We start from the raw sequence: 17,770 nt of genomic DNA, 5'->3' as shown, positions 1-17,770 counted from the left end.
CTAACTGGCATCTTGGAACAGGAAATTAATAGCAAACTATAACTAACAATACTTCCAGGATAGCCTCCGTGCATGAACACTTATGCGCATAGATGCCAATACATTGGCAACCATCTTGCAATGAGTTTTGTTATGGGTCAGCCCAAACGATTCAAAGCTGGAAGTATGAGAGGGTGAACATGTGTGCACGCACGAGGACATATGGGGTGGTCATATTGGGACTGTTTTTATCAAACTCTAAAATAAAAATAAATTAAAAAAAAACGTCTGATCCATGTGTATGCATGCCTGAAACCTGCATCTTGTTAGTGTGAAAAGAAATTCCAGGATGTCCACCCATGCGTCTACAAGCATAGGGGCACACAGACAGCATCTTGGAATACTCTTGGCCATGCATCATGCCAAAGCAAACAATTCTTGGCAAAACCAATAGGTCTACTCAACACATTTTAAAATCGAGACCTATGAGCTTTGCCAATGCTTGTGTCCATTAATATGTTGTGCTTTTCCAGCAGGCAAAGGATTGTGCTGCTGGATAAAAAAAAAAACTGGACTGCCTTGAGGCATCCCACTTGGCATGTGCAACACACAACCATGTTTTGTGTAATTTCCCGCACAGAAATGTGGATTGGAAACTTGTGGATTCCAGGGAATTGAGCAAGAGATCTGAAACTTATTGTGTTAAACCACCACTCCGACGTAATAAGAAAGGAGAGGATGTTCTTCTGGCAGCTGCTTGTGCCCTGTCTTAAGTTAAGGTTGTGTAATTCAACAGGGATGTGAAGTGGCAACGCACTTATGTGGTTTTCCTGGTCGAGGCTGGAGGGGAAGCTGTGAGGGGGCTCCGGTATGTCATTGTCTGCCTGGATGTCAGTAGGGGTTGGAAGACAGACCGACGTTGTAATGTAAAGCCGACTGCAGGCATGGACTAATCGCCGCCACTTGCAGTCGTGGAAGAGAATTACAGAGAAGTTGTTGGTTGAGAGATGAGCTCAGCCGTGAGTCACCGAGGGGCGTGCCCAGCCGCTGGCAGAGGAGCCCTGGGCCGCTGGTATTAAAAGCACCCTCAGGAGGGGGCAGAGAGGGCTGGGAGAGAGAGTCTCGCTGAGGGACAGCACGGGGAGAAGGCGGGACACAACAGAGCGCAAGAGACACGAGGAGGGAGGCGCAGGGAACAGAGAAGACTGCTCGGCCCTTGAACCTCGCCATGAAGTGCGTCCTGGGGCGCGTCCTGGCCTTCCAGCTGGCCCTCTGCGTGTGCCTGGCTCAACAACAGCGTGAGTGTATCTCCTCTGCGCACTCACTCAGTGGGTAGTCATTCAGTGGGGTTCCTAGGGTGCCTTGGGCCCGAAAGCAAGTAAGGGAAATGGGGTCCAAAGCCTATGGTTTGGTAGTTTAAAAAAAAACACTTTAATGGGGGTAAAGTGGGTCCCTCCCACGGCACTTGGTGTCACTGCACCTGCTGCACCATTGATATCTACGCCTCTGTCTGATCAATCCGGGTGGCTGTCGCCCTTCTACTCGGTCAGTGTAGGTGCTGCTGTCAGTCACCACCTCATTCCATGTTGTGCAGCCCCGTGCTTCTGTCATACCCTAATGCATTCTGGGTTTTGCAGTCCATATTTTGCTTCAATTGAAGACATTAGATGTGAACACTTGATAGCTGTGATTAGTTGGTGAAAAGTTCCTAACTGGAAACAGTGTCCGTGATTGTCACCCTGGCTGTCATATCACGCTCGGGGTTCACCACTGTGTCACTCAGTGCTGTCACTGCCTGGGCCACCGTCAGTCTCTGCTCCCACTAAGGGTTGTTATATATTTTTTAATATCTGTGCTGAGAGTCGTGGCGCTGTGTGCTCACAGTCGAGGACTGTATCTGCTGTCCCTCCACATGTTCACACGCAGGTGCCGTCACTACTAGGTGCTGTCTCACCTCTATCAAGGATGTCTACTCTGGATTACCTCTCACCACTGCCACTGTTCTGTCCACAAAATAGAAACGTGCTTTGTCCACTTGCACGCCTGTTTTTAGTGTCTCCTCAAACTCACCGTTGTTAGTGTTGTTGGTTTACCCCCAAAGCTGCTTGTGTTTTCGGCTGACACTCTCTAAGTTCGGTCACTGCGTCCTGCCCACTGCGGGCCCTGCCCGTCTTCTCAGTTGTGTTATTCCAGAGTTGTCACTACTGCCAGTTAAGACTCGGGCAGTCGCTGCTCTTTTTCACACTCAGGTGGTTGAATTGCATCACAGCATTTATATAGCGCCTACAGTGTTTCCACGTTACGCGTGGTGACCACCGAGGTGCTGGGACCGTGTTATGGGGTGTAGCGCCTAGCAGCGTGTTTGATGGGGTGTGAGACACCAGGGCGAATTTTATGGCTAGCGCTGTCTTCTCGGAGCCGCGTGATGAGCGCTGTCTCCTCTCACAGCGTTTGTACCCGGGCCAGCTTCCGTGATTCACTCAGGCATAACAGCGCAGAGGAATGACATGCTTCCGTTAGTTTCAGGCGCCGTTAATTACTGAGGGCTGCATTCCAGTCCATGACATTTTTGCTCACATTGCCACTGACAGTGACGACTGACATCTAAATGAGTGTTGTCCCCTCCCTGATGGGACAGTCAGAGGTCAGCAGCGAGGCCGCGTCCTCTCTGTGTGGATGGAAACGCCAGAGATCCCGGTCATGCTTCGGTCAGGTTGGGCCGTGCCGCGGCGGTGCTGACTGACTTCTGTTACTGACGCATCATTGCAACTTACTCGATTCAGGGCCCGTCCTTGCAGTCTGTCCACGGGTGTCACTTCTGTCTGTCCGCGGGTGTCACTTCTGTCTGTCCGCAGGTGTCACTTCTGTCAGTCCACAGGTGCCACGGCCTCCTGCAGTCACAGCTGTCTCTCCACAGATGCCACAGCTGTCAGTCCACAGGTGTCACTTCTGTCAGGCCACAGGTGTCACTTCTGTCAGGCCACAGGTGTCACTTCTGTCAGGCCACAGGTGTCGCGGCTGCCTGCAGACAGAGGCAGTCACTTCTGTCAGCTCACATTTGTGTTTATCCTGGCTTTACCTTTGCCCGAACACTTGTAGGTGGTCTCTCTCTCTGTCCCCCTTTCACCGTCTACCACCGTCCTTTCCCTCTTCTTCCTCTCTCCCTCTCCTCCCCTATTTCTTCCCCGCCTCCTTCTGTCTCCTTACACGGATTCGCACTGCCTCCACCTTGTCACCATGGGGGGTGTCGCTGCCAAAGAAACAATGTGCCACCTGCTCCTCATTATCTCATTCTGACCAACTCTACATGTTTTCCTTACAAGCCACTCCTCTTATGAACCCTCTAACATTTCAATCAATCAGATATTTGTATAGCGCGGCTTATCACCTGGGGGGTGCGTTTCAAGGCACTTGTGGGGGGACGCGGATCATTCGAAGAGCTAGGTCGCGAGGCCCTTCCTGAACGGAGCCAGCGAGGGGGACTGCCGGGGGTGAAGCGGCAGCGTGTTCCAGCTCCGCGCGGCGAGGCCGGAGAAGAATCTTCCTCCAACCGTGTTCTTCCAGAACCTAGGGGTGGTGGCGAGGGCCAGTTGAGCATAACTGAGTTGTTGGTGGGGGGGGGGTTGCGTAGGAGGTGAGGTCAGTGGTTGAGGTAACATTTGCTCTACATCAGTGGTTCCCAATCTCTTGTCCGGGGACCACTGGGGGTCCACGAGGCCTCCTCAGGGGGTCCGTGACTGCTTACAAAATTTTATAATATTAACAGATAAGATCCCCAGCTTTCAGTAATGACTCATTGGCGGGGTCCCCGGGTTCCAAAAATGATTCAGTGGGGTGTCCCCTGGTTCCAGTACTGATAAAATGGGGGTCAACAGAGGTCCAAGGTTAGGATCCGCTGCTCTACAGGTTTTGCACGCTGCCCACCAATAGAGTGCTACCCTCATGGAGAAAGGGTTAGCCAAATTGCTAAGATTCTAGGGTTTATCAGAGGGTTTAGTGATAGCCAGGGATGTGACCCCCAACCTCCCTCCACCATATGCAGCCTCTAAGGTTAATTGGCTCCTCTTGTATGATAGTAGTAGTCAGAGGTATCTCATGCCCGGAATGTCTCCTCCTCAGCTGTCCTGCCCATGTAGAAACCACTTTAAAGCCCTGATTTTGGGGATTATTCACCAAGGGACATAAGAGAGCATCATTGTGAAGTGCCTCAAAACGTCTAAAATGAGAATACTAGGCTACTATTCATATTGGTACAAATAGGATTGTGCCCTCTTCTGCACTAACTAACAGGGAGTTGTACTTCTCGGCCGATTCACGAACCCATTCCAGAGTATGTAAGTGTACTCCTGTAATACTACTTCGGGTACTCTTAGATTCTTTTGCAAATTGGACCCTGTCTCGGTTGGATTCGTTGAAAGAAGCCAAGGCGTCTTTGTATTCACCTTTCCTGCATGAAGACGGTTGCATTAGATCAGCCAGAGAAGGGCAACACCTTAACAATAGACTGGTCAAGAGATGGCCACTGTTGTACGCCTTCTCAAAGGAGATGGTTTGTCTGCCCATTCCCCACATCCTGTGCACTAAGCTGCTGGCGAAGAGGTGATTGGCCGGAGGTTGTTTGGCATCGCTCTACATAATGTAGCTGATATTGTGGAATGACTGCCATTTCCAAGGAAATCAGAGTGACTGTGCACCTTCAGGAGCCAGTAGCCATGACACTGACTGTACAAGGAAGATGCCTTTTGCAGTAACTGGTTTCATCTAAAAGAATGTGGACATCCTTAATCTGAGTGGTCAGTTGACTTGAACCCTCGTTTCTTAATATAAGCTCGCCTTTTTGGCCAAATCAGCATTCATCTTTTGATTTGAATTGGTTCTTCACACTGCTGCAAAGACAGGAAGGACCAAACATAGTAGTAGACCAAGGCTGCCTCTCAGGAGCGAGTAGGAAATGTACCCCTAGACTGAGAAAAAAAATACCTATTGTTGTTGCAAACTGAAAGCAGAGAGGAGAGATGCCTGGCGTGTAGAGACCCAAGTGCTGTCACGCGGAGCTGGTTCGACAAGTGCTGCCATGATAAGAAACCCAACACCACTACCCAGCCCAACTCAAGATTGGTTATGGGCTCTGTGGAGAGTTACGAGGCGCAGTTGGAACAAACTGCCATTGACTGTATTTTCGCCACAGTCGTTTCAGTGTCACCAGTAGAACCGAGATCCATGTGTAGTTTATAGTGTGTGCCCGATGGCATCAGGGCTCAGCAGGTTTGTGATTGCTTTCCCAAACCTTCCATGCATTGAGTTGTAGAGATCTCAACCGTTGTGATTGCTGACACACTCTGATGTCCAGTGCTTTCCCTCTAGCACCTCATCATGCTGAGTTCAGGGTGTTTGAGTGCCGCAATCCTGGTGAGTCCCCCAAGTCCTGCAGCCAGCACGTAAGCATCTCCAAGGTCTGAGGATGTTTTACCACTGGGGTAGAGCCAAGAACCTTAAGTCTTGCCCAACTGCAGACTTATCCCTGTAGATCGGGGACTATGCATCCTCCGAGATGAGTGCCTAATGACCATGGTCCTTGACTGTGTGTCTCTATTCCTGCTTCGGTTGGATGCCCTTCCACCCTAGATACTGGATTTTATTTTTGCGATTTCCACTTCCCATCACATCCTCTGTAGCCTCCAATCCCTCTGCTTTGGGCGTGGGATAATCCAACTATGGTCTATTTCCTCATCAGACAGGATACCGCATGTTCTGGATACAGGATCCTGTGGTCATGACCCTCTACTGCTCTAGGTGCAGGCACCAGATTGTAGTGATCCAGCCTTAACCCAGACTTCGAAAAATCATAAAAATGTTACTAGACTTGCAGGTCGAGTAGCTCAAATAAACCACTCAACCTAACTGTAATATACTTGACCCAGAAATGGGTCTCAAATCGTGTGATCTTGGGGAGATAATGTATTTTAAGTCATCTTTTTCTTCATTCTCAAATATGAGTGCACTTTCAAATCTGTGAGTTCGGCATTTCTGCTGTAAAAAAAAAAATCCTCTTTTGTTTGGATAAATAGACTAAACGTTTGCTCCATGTATAATAAATCTAGCCAACATATAGGGTACACATGATGCATGCATGACTTGCCTCTTAGTTTACTAATAGCTTTACCATCATGGCAGGAGTGTTTCTCAGTTTATCCTTAAACACTCACTTTTAATAAATATATTACTAAAGTATGATGTGGTAGCGTACTGTCATTTACAGACAGTAAATTTCCAAGAAATGTCCAAAAACCTTCCCACTAACTTGCAGCTTAACTGATAAAACTATATAGTGTATTAACAATAATATAAATATGTGAACATTGGGTTTCAGAAAACATTTATCATTTGCATATCACCAAGTAAAGTGTTCTAACTTTTTTTCATTCTATTAAAATATTTTTTTCATCACACAGAATTAGAAAAAATGGTATTTCACAGCTACTGAAATATATTTTGAAATGTTTGTAAAGTTGAATTAGTTATATATAAATGTTGTGTGTTGGGAAAAACCTGATACAAAAAGCCTTTCATTTCACATAGGGTCAGACAGTTCACCTTACAAAATCACAGAACTCTGCAGTCACAAGGAAAGGTATTTGCATTGCAAGAAGACAAGCTGACTTTTGACCTCTGTCTCTGAACACAGAGCAAATGTGACAAGAATAAGATTTAAAGGCATCTTAATTGCTAATTCAGTTTCTGACTGAACAGATCACCTGTTCTTTGTCCACTTGCAAGAAGGGTCAAGTGGAATCTAAAAATAGCTGGACCTCATAAAATAAAACTTGCCATAGCCAGCCCTGCTTAACCCCTAGGGTGGGTCTCCTACCCATTGCCTTTGGTACACATTCAATCACATAAATTGCTCCTTAGAAAAGCACGTTGCTTTTAGTAAACCTATCTTTGCCTGTGGTCATTTCCAAACATTCAAATATCACAGTCGTTCTGTAATTGTAATAATCAAAAGATTTATTTAATGTCATTTGACAAATTTTATTTGTTCTGTCTAGAGTTTTCTTGTTTACATTTTTAGGTCTAACGTGCAAGCGCTTTGACCTGTTGTAATCTATCTGTGGGCTTTTAACCACGCCCACCACTATCATTCGTTCATGGGCTTGCCTTTCAAAAATCCTTTGTTATCATTGATAAATGCTTTATGTTTGTCCCTTTTTGGGGTGGTTTTGTTACCACCTTGGACACCAACCCTGTTACATGAATAATTGCACAATTGATGATACTTTTGATTGCAAGCAAACATATTTTTCCTTTTGTGTCTCTCCTTCGGCTCATGCTCAGGCAGCCATGGCGCTTTGAATTGGCTCGCTTATGTCAACTGTTTTACTTTTCATTTTCAATTTATGTGGAAAGAGAGGTCCAGTTAGGAATTACCAACGCTAATAGCTCTAAGTCGAGCAAACTCGAGACCCATTGTATTGCAAATGCTTGTTATATATGCAAGTGGTAACTCAAACTTTTATTCACATACATTAATGTGAAAGTAAATAAATCCTTGAATATGAGCAAATAAGTGCTGTGGTAATTTGAATGTTTATAAACTACCAAGAATAGTTCTCAGCTAGATTGTTTGCTAAAAAGCAATGTGCTTATTTTTCATTGATAGCGTACCACGGAGCAGGCAGGAAATACGCAACCATGTCACAACTCTCCTCAAATAGGAGTTTAACTACTTCAGTAAATCTAACACACTTACTACGTTGTTCCTTTCTCCTCACTACTTTGCCAGGAGAACACAATTATTTTCCCCAAAACTCCCTTCCACCCGAGCCCGGGTTGATCCCTCCTGATTCCCTAGGTTTCAGATATAGATGGCCATGATTCTGTCTTCTCATGAGAGTCTAGATAGAAACTCTACTGCCCGAGTGCAGGATCCTGTGACTACCCTTAATACTGCCTCCAGTGGTCACAATGCTCGCATCCCATTTGAGATCTCATTGGACTCTCTTTCTATCTCCTTATAACAAGTTCTGGTGATTTGATTGCCCGCTTCCATCAAACCCATGATAGGGTCTCTGACCTTGAGTATAGGCTTCAGTGGTGCCCATCAGAACCAGAGTATGGCCCTCCGGACCTAGGAGCAGGTTCCTCCACTAATGTAGCTCATAGAAATGAAAACCTAACTCCATAATGCACATATATATCCTCTATGTTCTAACATAATCCATTCTGCAACTCGATTACAACCTATATTTCTGAAAAATGTACACTCCATGGAAGGTTCATGGTTTCCAGCCTACTCTCTGATAGTCAACCGCACACCCTCACGCTTCGACAACACAAATACAGGACTATCAGCTGGCCAACAGCGACATGAAGTCACCAACCCCAAACGAGAAGTAAAATACTCCTCGACTTGCAGGTTGGACAATGCAAAAGTGATGGGTTCCAAACAATTTGTCTCCCTATAGATAATCCATCATGGGCCTTCTCCACACACAGCCCTGATGCGTAGAGCTTGGAGGATCAACCCTGTCAAGATGCTGAAAAGCCATTTCATGTTAAAAGCTGTTTTGCTCAATTGCTTTAATTATTATTTTGGACAAGAAATACTATTTACTCTCTGGCGGTGAACCAAATACCATGACCAATGAGAGGATGAAAAGTTAATTTGCACAGATCAACTTTTGAAACAGCTTATCTTGAACTTCAGCGGAGGTTGCTCTTGAGATTTGGAGGGGCGTGTGTGGGCTGGAAAAGTAGGGTTACCAGGAAGACATTTAGTACAATCTAAGCCCACCTTGAGGAAAAGGTTTGTATCTCCTTACCATTCGTATCCTGATTTATAAATATTGTGCGCCAAATATTTTTCTTGGTGAGCGAAGGTTATGCATAACACTCTGCGAGCATATCTAGTTTGGAAGCCTTTGGCCTGGTGTGTACAACTATATTCTTTGTAGGTCAAGAAAGTGTCCTATTACAGTCTTTGAGCCTGTAGCTGTGTGCAGGTCAGTCTGTGTTCCTTGTCTTGAGGCCTTCTGTTACAAATCATACCCATCAGCCATAGTCCAACAGCTTCAACAGAACCACTCCAAGCATGCAACTTCCAGAACTCATTATTTCGTCAAATGAAAACCCAGGACTAGAAACACGGGCCCTAATTAGAAGCTGGGGTCGAATTCTGATCCCCGGGCAAACTCCAGACAGTTTAGAGCAGATCAAACCTGTGGAAATTATTGTAATAAAAGCCAACAATTTTTGTGCCTTAAAAAAACAATTCTGCCTGTTATCTCGGATTTGCAAGTAAAAAAACCTGTAATACAAGCTATTTACTGTACCAGCTGATCTCTGTACCTTTACAGAAACATTCAACACGTGGGTTCCCCCAAAGGTGCGAAAAGCTTGGTAAACGGGTGTCATCACTTTTAATGGTTGTCCACCAAACTTTTAGTTTTTTTTTTTTTAACTCCCAATGTGGGAGTTACATTGCCTTAGACAAAACAGAGAGCAAAGTGGCACCATTGCAAGAAAAGTTTGCATACTGGCCTATTGACCCACAATGACCAATCCAGATGACTATGTTGTCACACACCACAGTTAAATATTAGGACCCTTTCTTACTCTAGTTTACTTAACAAGTTTATAGTAAACCATATATTAAAATATCTCAGCACGCCATTTAATTCACAGCTTGCCGCACATACTCAGCGTGATCTTGGGCAACAACATATCCCCTCATGATTCAAGCATCTCACAGGCAGCCTTGGGCATAGAAGATGTTTAAAATGCAGCACAATTTGGATTTCAAAGAGGCCATGTTAAGAAAATAGTTTATCCTCATCTCACATGATGTATGTTATGGTCACACGGAAGGAAGAGGGTGACACTGGCGGACCACAGGGCTTTAAATACAGTTCTAGGGAAGCTGGAAGAAGTCTCTGGAAGAAGCTGATAAGCATCATCACTGAGCTCTTTGGAGTGATGCAACAAAGCTGAATTTGGCATGCGTACAAATGCATAAGAAAAGTGTTGTTCAAAAGCTCGTAAGTTGTATACTTACTACTAACAAAATGGAGGCGCTAATACTGATCAAAATGGCCGCAGTGTTCCTTTAACAGGCTCGTGTAAGACACTTCCAGGAGGACTAGTGAATAGATATTTGAAATCTGGGGAAATGGAAAATTTACTGTGACTTTCATTTACAATTTATCTGATACTTTCACTGACATTAACATTACATTAGCCAAGGCATCTGTAAACGTGCACTCCTTGGGAAGTTTGTTTTCCGCCAAACTCACACAACACAACACATCTCCTCGCCAACACAAAATACATGACCACCAACTTGCTAAGTGGCCAAAAGCTACTGGAGACATCAGCCTCTAACAAGAAGGAAATACTCCTCGAGATGCACGTTGGATAGTGAAAGAATAAAGGATATAAAACAATGACTTTCCCTGTAGATCAACCTTCCTAAGACCTCTGCGAGGGCCTTGATGCGTAGAGCTCGGAGGAACAAGCTGAAAGACATTTTTTTGATTGTAAGATTTGGAGAGGCATCCTTGGGGCTGGAAACGTGGAGGAATCGCCAAGAAGACATTTAGTACAATCTAAGTCCCATCAAGCAATGGGTTTGTATCTCCTTCCAAGTTTTGCAGGGACTGTCTCTTGTATCCTGGTTTATAAATTTGTATAAACATTGTGCGCTAAAGATTTTTCATAGTGAGCAGAGATAATGCACAACCTTCCGTGAACCTATCTAATTTTCCAATGGTTTGGTTGGGGTGTGTGCTATCTCCGTGATAGGTCAAGAAATTGACCCACAATAGTAATATGAATTTGTATATAGCGCGCCACTGGAAGTCGGAGGCTCCACTTTCACTCAAGTAGTGATAAAAGGGAGTGGACTGGTGAAAGATCAGGGAACAACTGGTCCACGAAGCCAGAGGTTGTCCCCAGAAACACAAAAATATGGGAAACTCGGGCACACTATAGAGGCATCAACATCGCAAAGAAACACTCTAACAATACAAATATAGACACCGAAATCCAAACATACATGAGATTGAGGCTGCAATCTAGAAACAACGCACAAATAATATGTAAAGCCATGTGGGGTCGGACTGGAAGTAGATCGCTTATATTGGGTGGTTGATATGTTGTACCACTTTAATATATCACTCAAAACTCCATATAATAATATCTTATAAAAAAGAAATGGACCCATTCCAGACTGGAGGCAGCAGCTGTCACTGTCCTGGTCTGATCTGTTACAAATCAGAGCTGTATAGTCCAACCACGTCCATAGAACCACATGAAGCATGCAACTCTGAGAACACATTATTGTATCAACTAAACCCCCAGGACCAGAAACTCGTACCATATGGTTTGCCCACCTTAATAGTCATTTAGATAGTATTTATACAGCTATTTAATACTTGAGTGATTTCTTCACGTGTGTGATGCTTTAGGTTTAGTTTTCAATAGGTTTTCACATATTTTTTTTACTCTATTTTGTTTTGCTTTTTACCTGCGAGCACATAAAAATCAGGTCAAGCTGGTTAAAAAAAAAAAAAAGCCAGGGCCAACTGTGCCTGCCTGTAAATTAGCCTGGTCCATCTCAGATAGGTCTGCTCACTGTGGATTGTCGTTCCATCTCCCCTTGTCTGCTTTCCGCTTACACGACTCTCTGTGGCTTCGTATCTTCTATAATCTCTTACCAGCTCAACGTGCAATAGAGTTTGGGCCTCATTTAGTGAATAGTGGTATTTACTGTGTCCGTCAGGATGGTGGGGACATTATGCCTGTCACCTTGAGAGACTGAGGACCAACATATTTGGAGATCACTGCGGAGCACAGTCATCTCTATACCTTTAAAGGAACGGCTGTCACTGTGGTTCCTCTGGAAACACCAAAGGTTTGGTGGATGACTCATCAGTTTGACAGATATCCACCAACTTTTTAGTTTTTCAGAAACAAATAATTAATGATCCCTGAACACAGGGTTTTTTCTCCACTGGGTGTGGTGGTCATTATTTCAATTTTTACCTGGGTCTCCGACAGGTTTTCTCCGGCTCGGATGGACACAACAAAATCACATCGGATTGTCACCCTGAATAGGGTGGGTGGTGTGATGCCTTTACGCCGATGGCTAGCACTCCTACAGGCTGTCGGAGTAGTCATTGGGGCATTGCAGTTAGAAAGCTGGTGGTTTGCACTACTTACAATAGGCAGGTGGACCAAGAGGTTTGACAGACAAGGAAGTCTCTTTTGTATATGTTCTGCATGGACATGAAGTGATCAACATCACACTAGAGCTAATACCAAGAACTGAGCTCATGTACCAAAGACATGTAGCCCCCTCTTCCCAGGCCTATGGATAAACCTGGATCACTGACAGGACCGATTCTCAAGGGAAGCGAGAAAGGTGAGATTCTTTAAACATTATCCTTGGACCACACAGAGACGAGATGGATTCGCTTTCCACGCCAAAGTGACACCATTGTGCGCAAACGCTGCATACTTGCCAGTGACGCACAACTACAAATCCACGCACCGCGGTGACTATGTTGTCGCATTTTCTAATAGACAGCGAATAAATAACATGAGCTTTTCTTGTTCAAGTTTAGTTCACAAGCTTTCTTCACCCACTAAGGACAACCTATATTATCTCAACACAACATTTAATTTGCGGCTTGCCTTTCACGCGCCGGGTGGTCAGTGGCTTCAACCAGTCTTCCCCCGACTCAATCATTTTTAAAGCTGCGTTGGGAATAGAAGGGGTTTAAGATACAGCTCAAATTAGGAGGCCACACAAGAAAATAGTTCCTCGTAATCTCACATGGAGGTCTGTTATGATGACAAGGAAGTGAAACTGTGGGGTTTAAAAAGGATGACACTGACAGACCACAGGGTTACAGATGCTGTTCTAAGCAACTTGCTATTAAAGCCACATGTTACCAAAGAGGAAGTCACCGTCTCTGGAAGCAGCTGATAAGTATACTGACTGAGCTCGCGCAACTGGAGTCCTTTAAGTTATGCAACTCAGCTGAATTTGGCGTGTGTCCAAGACCAAAAAATAACTTGTTGTTCGAAAGATGGCTGTCTTACACTTATCACTTACAAAATGGATGAGCTTATGCTAAGCAAAATGGCCGCTGTGTTCTGCTTACACTTTTAAGTATGAAAGCTTTTGGACTAGTTCATGGATAATTGCTATCCTAGCAAATTGAAAATTTAACATCATGTCTACTGACAGTGAGAATATGTCTAATACATTTTGGGGCAATGTGCTGGTGGCACCAAAGGTGTGAACTTAGCATGTCAGTGTACGAGCACTGACCGCAACATTTCAGTGACCAAACCTTGTGGTCATTTCATTATCAGGTTTAACACTTCCTAGCAGGAAGTCTCATTCCAAAATAAATCAGTATCTCTCTGACTTCATCCAAGCCCTGTTTCGCTCTAGAACCCTACCAGTCATTCTCTTCTCATTTTTCAACGTCTGCATGGTGTCTGTCAAGGGTCTGCTTCAGGGACATAACAGCCAACTCCTTACAGTCTGCAAAATGCTGTTGCAGGTGTATTTCTGTGTGAGGTTATTTTAATGATGCGAAGTCAGGATGAAGAGCTGGAGACTGGCCGCTTCAAGAGCCAAAAGCTGCCCCGTCCGAGAGGAACATGGTTTTCTCGAAGGCATAAACATGGCTTGCTGCTTTGGAGAATTATTGCTCCTGTAGATTACCACCGACCGTTTAAGGTTTTAATCATTACTAGGAGCCTCTCAAACAGGGACAGACTGGGAACCAACAAGCAGCCCTGGCAAAAGTGGTCTCGCTCCTCTTCCCTCTCTCTCCTGAAGCATCCCCATGGCTGTTGCAATTAACCTCTGAGATTTTGGGAAAGTGATAGAGGTTCCCAGAGAACCCTTGCCTTTCAAAACGGTCTCCAAGATCACCGGCCGACCGAGGAAGTGCCTGGTTGAACGAAAGGTCTGTCCGTCCCTGTGAGCCGCTCTGTGGACATTTCTATAGCATTGGTAACAACAGGTCCTTTGACAGCAGCTTCGTCAAACAGACCTAAAAATCTAGGTGTGAGATCACCACAGCACCCAGAAAGAGTCGAATCTGCTCTTCAATTTTTATCAGCTGTAATGACTTCTAATGCGGCGTTCAACTCCAAGCAATGCTCGACTCCCGTCTGTCCTCAGCCCTACTCACAGGTCATATTTGGTGGAAACTGTGGTCGGGCTGTGGAACTCACTTTGACGTTTGCCTTGTGAGGTAGGGAAACAAAAGGCTAGGTTTACATGGCTCTTGCGCCCCTTACCGCCACATTTGTGGCAACATTTCTACTGCGAACGTGACACTTACGGGCTACTACCATAGCGACATATTTACAAGGTATCGCAAACTAGGTTTGCGCCACATCATGCATAATATATGCATGATGTATGCACAGGTGGTCTTCCCTCATTAGAGGGCGGCTAAAAATTGGCGCAATGGAATTTACAAGATTCCATTGCACCATTTCTAGGGTCATTTTGAATGCCTGCTTAAAGCAGGCGTTAAAACGAGGTTCCCATTGATTTCAATGGGCCTTTTAATACTATACTGGATTAGTGTTTTTTTTTTTTGGTATACTAATCCAGTATAGCGTTACAAAAGCTCCAAAAAAATGACACTATTGCCCCTAACATGCGCCATATTGTAAATACGGCGCTACCATGGTGGAGTTAGGGGACGCAAGGTGGTCGCAAGAAAAGTGTCGCATCACGAGTGATGCGCCACTTTCTTGTAAATATGGCCCAACGTTTGTTGCGCCATGCCAGATGACTGCTGAAAATTACACAGAGACTTGTATACATTCAGGAATAACCTAAGATATGTTTTGATCCGCGTTTCCTGGCATAAGTATTGTGAACTTACACCTGCCAGCTAGATGTACACTGCTGGGTTCACCGTTAGGTGTACACCGTCTCTTTACATGAGCCCTGTTTGTTTTGTTAAAAGCTTGTCTTGTGGCGGTGACTCACCCCGCCTGGTAGTGTCTGAACTTGTCCATGGGAAATATGCATATGCTGGGCTCATCCCTGTGTGTGCAGGAGGAAGACATTCTGCACACAAGAAGGGGTCATAGAAACCCATCGGTGCCCCTGTCCTGCAGACTTGCACTGCATGCCCTACACAGCACTGCAGCTTCCCACTGTATGTTTCCATGTGCTGCACGGTGCAGTGGAGAGAATTCACTGCACTGCAGGCTTTAGCCTTACATACACTGCACTCTTTGCATCCATATGCAGTGCACACTGCACGCCAGTGTTTGATTGCAGCCCCTAAATTCACTGCACTACTTTCTTCGACTTTTCTGCAGAGCAGTCCCCCGCACTGCAGACTCCGTGGTTTGGGCTACTGCATGGGACGGCTGCATGGTCCGGTGTACCACAAACTCTAATTGCAGCCTTTTGCTGCACAGCCACTTTCTGCAGGATGGACCACTGCCGGTTTTGACCGCGCGGCCCAGTGAAGTGGACACAGCGGGATTCATCTCGCTGGTTCTCTGCTGCATTAGTCAGTATGGGTTTTCCCAACTGCTAAGCAGTTTTTGAATGTATTGGCTACTGCAGTGAACTGTCACTAAGCCAGTTTGCAGTGTACCAGTGGACACTGCACTAGGGGCCAGATGTACGAAAGGATTTTGCTGTCACCAAAGCTCTGATTCGCAAAAGTGACTGCAAAATGACCTTTTGATGTGTACAAAACCAAAATCGTGATTAGATAACATGTTAACAAATCTCAGTTTTGGGGAGCGAGTACATACCTAATTGCTATATGATGCCCCTTCTCAATAGTTTTTCTCAAAGGCATTTGATAATCTTTTGTGACCGAAATCCGGTCGCTAAAAATTCACATTTTATCAACAACTCAAAGGAGGTGGTAACCCATTCACAAACAGTAAGGGGTCCAAGGGACACGTTCCCCATTGTAAATGTTGACAAAACCATTTTTTTTTTTTTTTTAAAGAGTTTATTAAGTTGAAGGGTGTTGTCATAAGCCAGAACTTTTATGTTTGATCAGTTGTCAGATCAAGGAACTGATCAAAGGGGCATGTCTGCTGGGGAGGCAGATGGGCCCTAGGCACTCATTTACAAGTTGCTTGTCTTAACATGCATCGCTGGTCGTACACGAGTGATCAGTTCTTTGGTTGTAAAGTTCTTTTTTTGTTTTTTACTCAGAATGTAGTGTCACCCTACCCTGATTCACTGACTGCGCCCCAATCACAGGTGCCCAAACTGCCCCATAAGGGCTCTCTGCTGGGACATCCATAGTAGATATCTCTTGACCGTGCCAGTGCCCACCTGCATAATGATAGCTTTGTCACCCCTGTAACTAGGATGCCACCTAATTCATTCTTGTGTGGGGCGGGGCATCATGATTCCAGTCTTGCACTTTTCAGTTAGAAATAATTAACTACCAATACTTCACCTTTTTTTTCCCCAAATGTAATTCTTTATGCCAAACCCCCTCTCCCCCACTCATTTCTTCATTCTAGATATCCGGTACCCTGACATCGATGGATTTCAGTTTAGAGGTGCACGACCACAGCAGGAGATGGTATACCAGCAGGAGATAGTGCACCACGAGGATACTGCGCATGAACAGACGTTCGTGGCTCAGGAGGAGATCATGCACCAGAAGGAGGAGCTTCCAGAACCTCCGCACGACATTCTTCAGAAAGAAGGTATGCAGGGCTTCTCCTTGGTTCATGGGACCAGTGCATAATAAGGTGCTGACTACTACTTCCTTTTCCGAGATACTCGCTAGGGCCATAGACGTAAAGGCTAGCTGTGTGTAGCTTCTACCACTCCCCTAAAACTTTGGTACTTTTGGTACAACTTTTTCTACCCATGTTCTACTGGTCATGACGAGAATGGCAGCTACGGAAAGAAGTAGGGTTCTAAATTCAAAACGATGGAGGTCAGCACCTCCTTCATCCAGCATCATATCGCCAATATTACTCTGGTAGGATGCGGAGGGTGGCACATGAGGTCAACCCTGTGATGTCACTGATGCTTCAAAGATGCTTCATGAGACTTCTGGTACCCCAGGGCCTTTAGGTAAACTGAACTCTATGCCTGGTGGATCCTCTCTGCTTATCAAACACGCAGACAGGCTCTACAAACGAGCAGGGTTAAGAAGAGACTCTGATCAGTATCTTGCAGGTCATATTTTAGAATTAAGAACGGAGGGTACTAGTTGTTTTCAGAGAAAAACATTTACATTAGGTTGCATATCACAATATTGATAACAAAAACACCAGCTAACATAAAAAATGCCACTTGAATATTGTCTACAAAAATATCTCTTTATTGAGTGTATGGTTTCTATTAAATGCAATGGGGACATATTTTTGTGAAATTATATTAAGGACTTTGGGCAATATTTAGGCCAAGATATTCTGAAACCATACCTTGAGATGAAAATGATTTCTGCTAGTTATCTTAGGGTTAATGAGTTATGGTCAATCAATCTATCAGTGCTTGTAAAGCACAGCTACTCACCCGTTAGGGTCTCAGGGCACGGGGGGAGTGTAGCGTATACCAGTGAGGTGGTTTAAAAAACCCATGTCTTCAGTTCCTTTGTGAAGCTGAGGAGGGAGGTGGTTTGTCAGATGTGGATTGGTACGGTGTTCCAGGCGGAGGCGGCGAGGTAGGAGAAGGAGCGTCCTCTTGTTCTGGTTTTCCTGATGGGGGTACTTCTGCGAGAGAGATCTGGGCTGAGCGTAGGGCCCTGTGGGG

The 17,770-nt window shown here is 45.1% G+C and overlaps 1 protein-coding gene across 1 annotated transcript in view; it reads left to right on the top strand.

The window, feature by feature from the left end:
* Positions 1 to 822: 822 nt before the first annotated feature.
* Positions 823 to 17,770, top strand: part of ECM1 (extracellular matrix protein 1) — a 32,779-nt gene continuing 15,831 nt past the window's right edge. Inside the window, exons 1-2 of the mRNA XM_069218551.1 lie at positions 823 to 1,277; positions 16,525 to 16,713. Of these exons, the coding sequence (XP_069074652.1) occupies positions 1,208 to 1,277; positions 16,525 to 16,713 (259 nt within the window). The 5' untranslated portion in view covers positions 823 to 1,207. The remainder of the gene's footprint in view (positions 1,278 to 16,524; positions 16,714 to 17,770) is intronic.

Source organism: Pleurodeles waltl, chromosome 12, assembly GCF_031143425.1.
Source record: "Pleurodeles waltl isolate 20211129_DDA chromosome 12, aPleWal1.hap1.20221129, whole genome shotgun sequence".
In the NCBI taxonomy this organism is placed as follows: Eukaryota; Metazoa; Chordata; class Amphibia; order Caudata; family Salamandridae; genus Pleurodeles; species Pleurodeles waltl.
The sequence above is the reverse complement of the archived record's forward strand: the minus strand, read 5'-3'. Positions and strand labels throughout refer to the sequence as shown.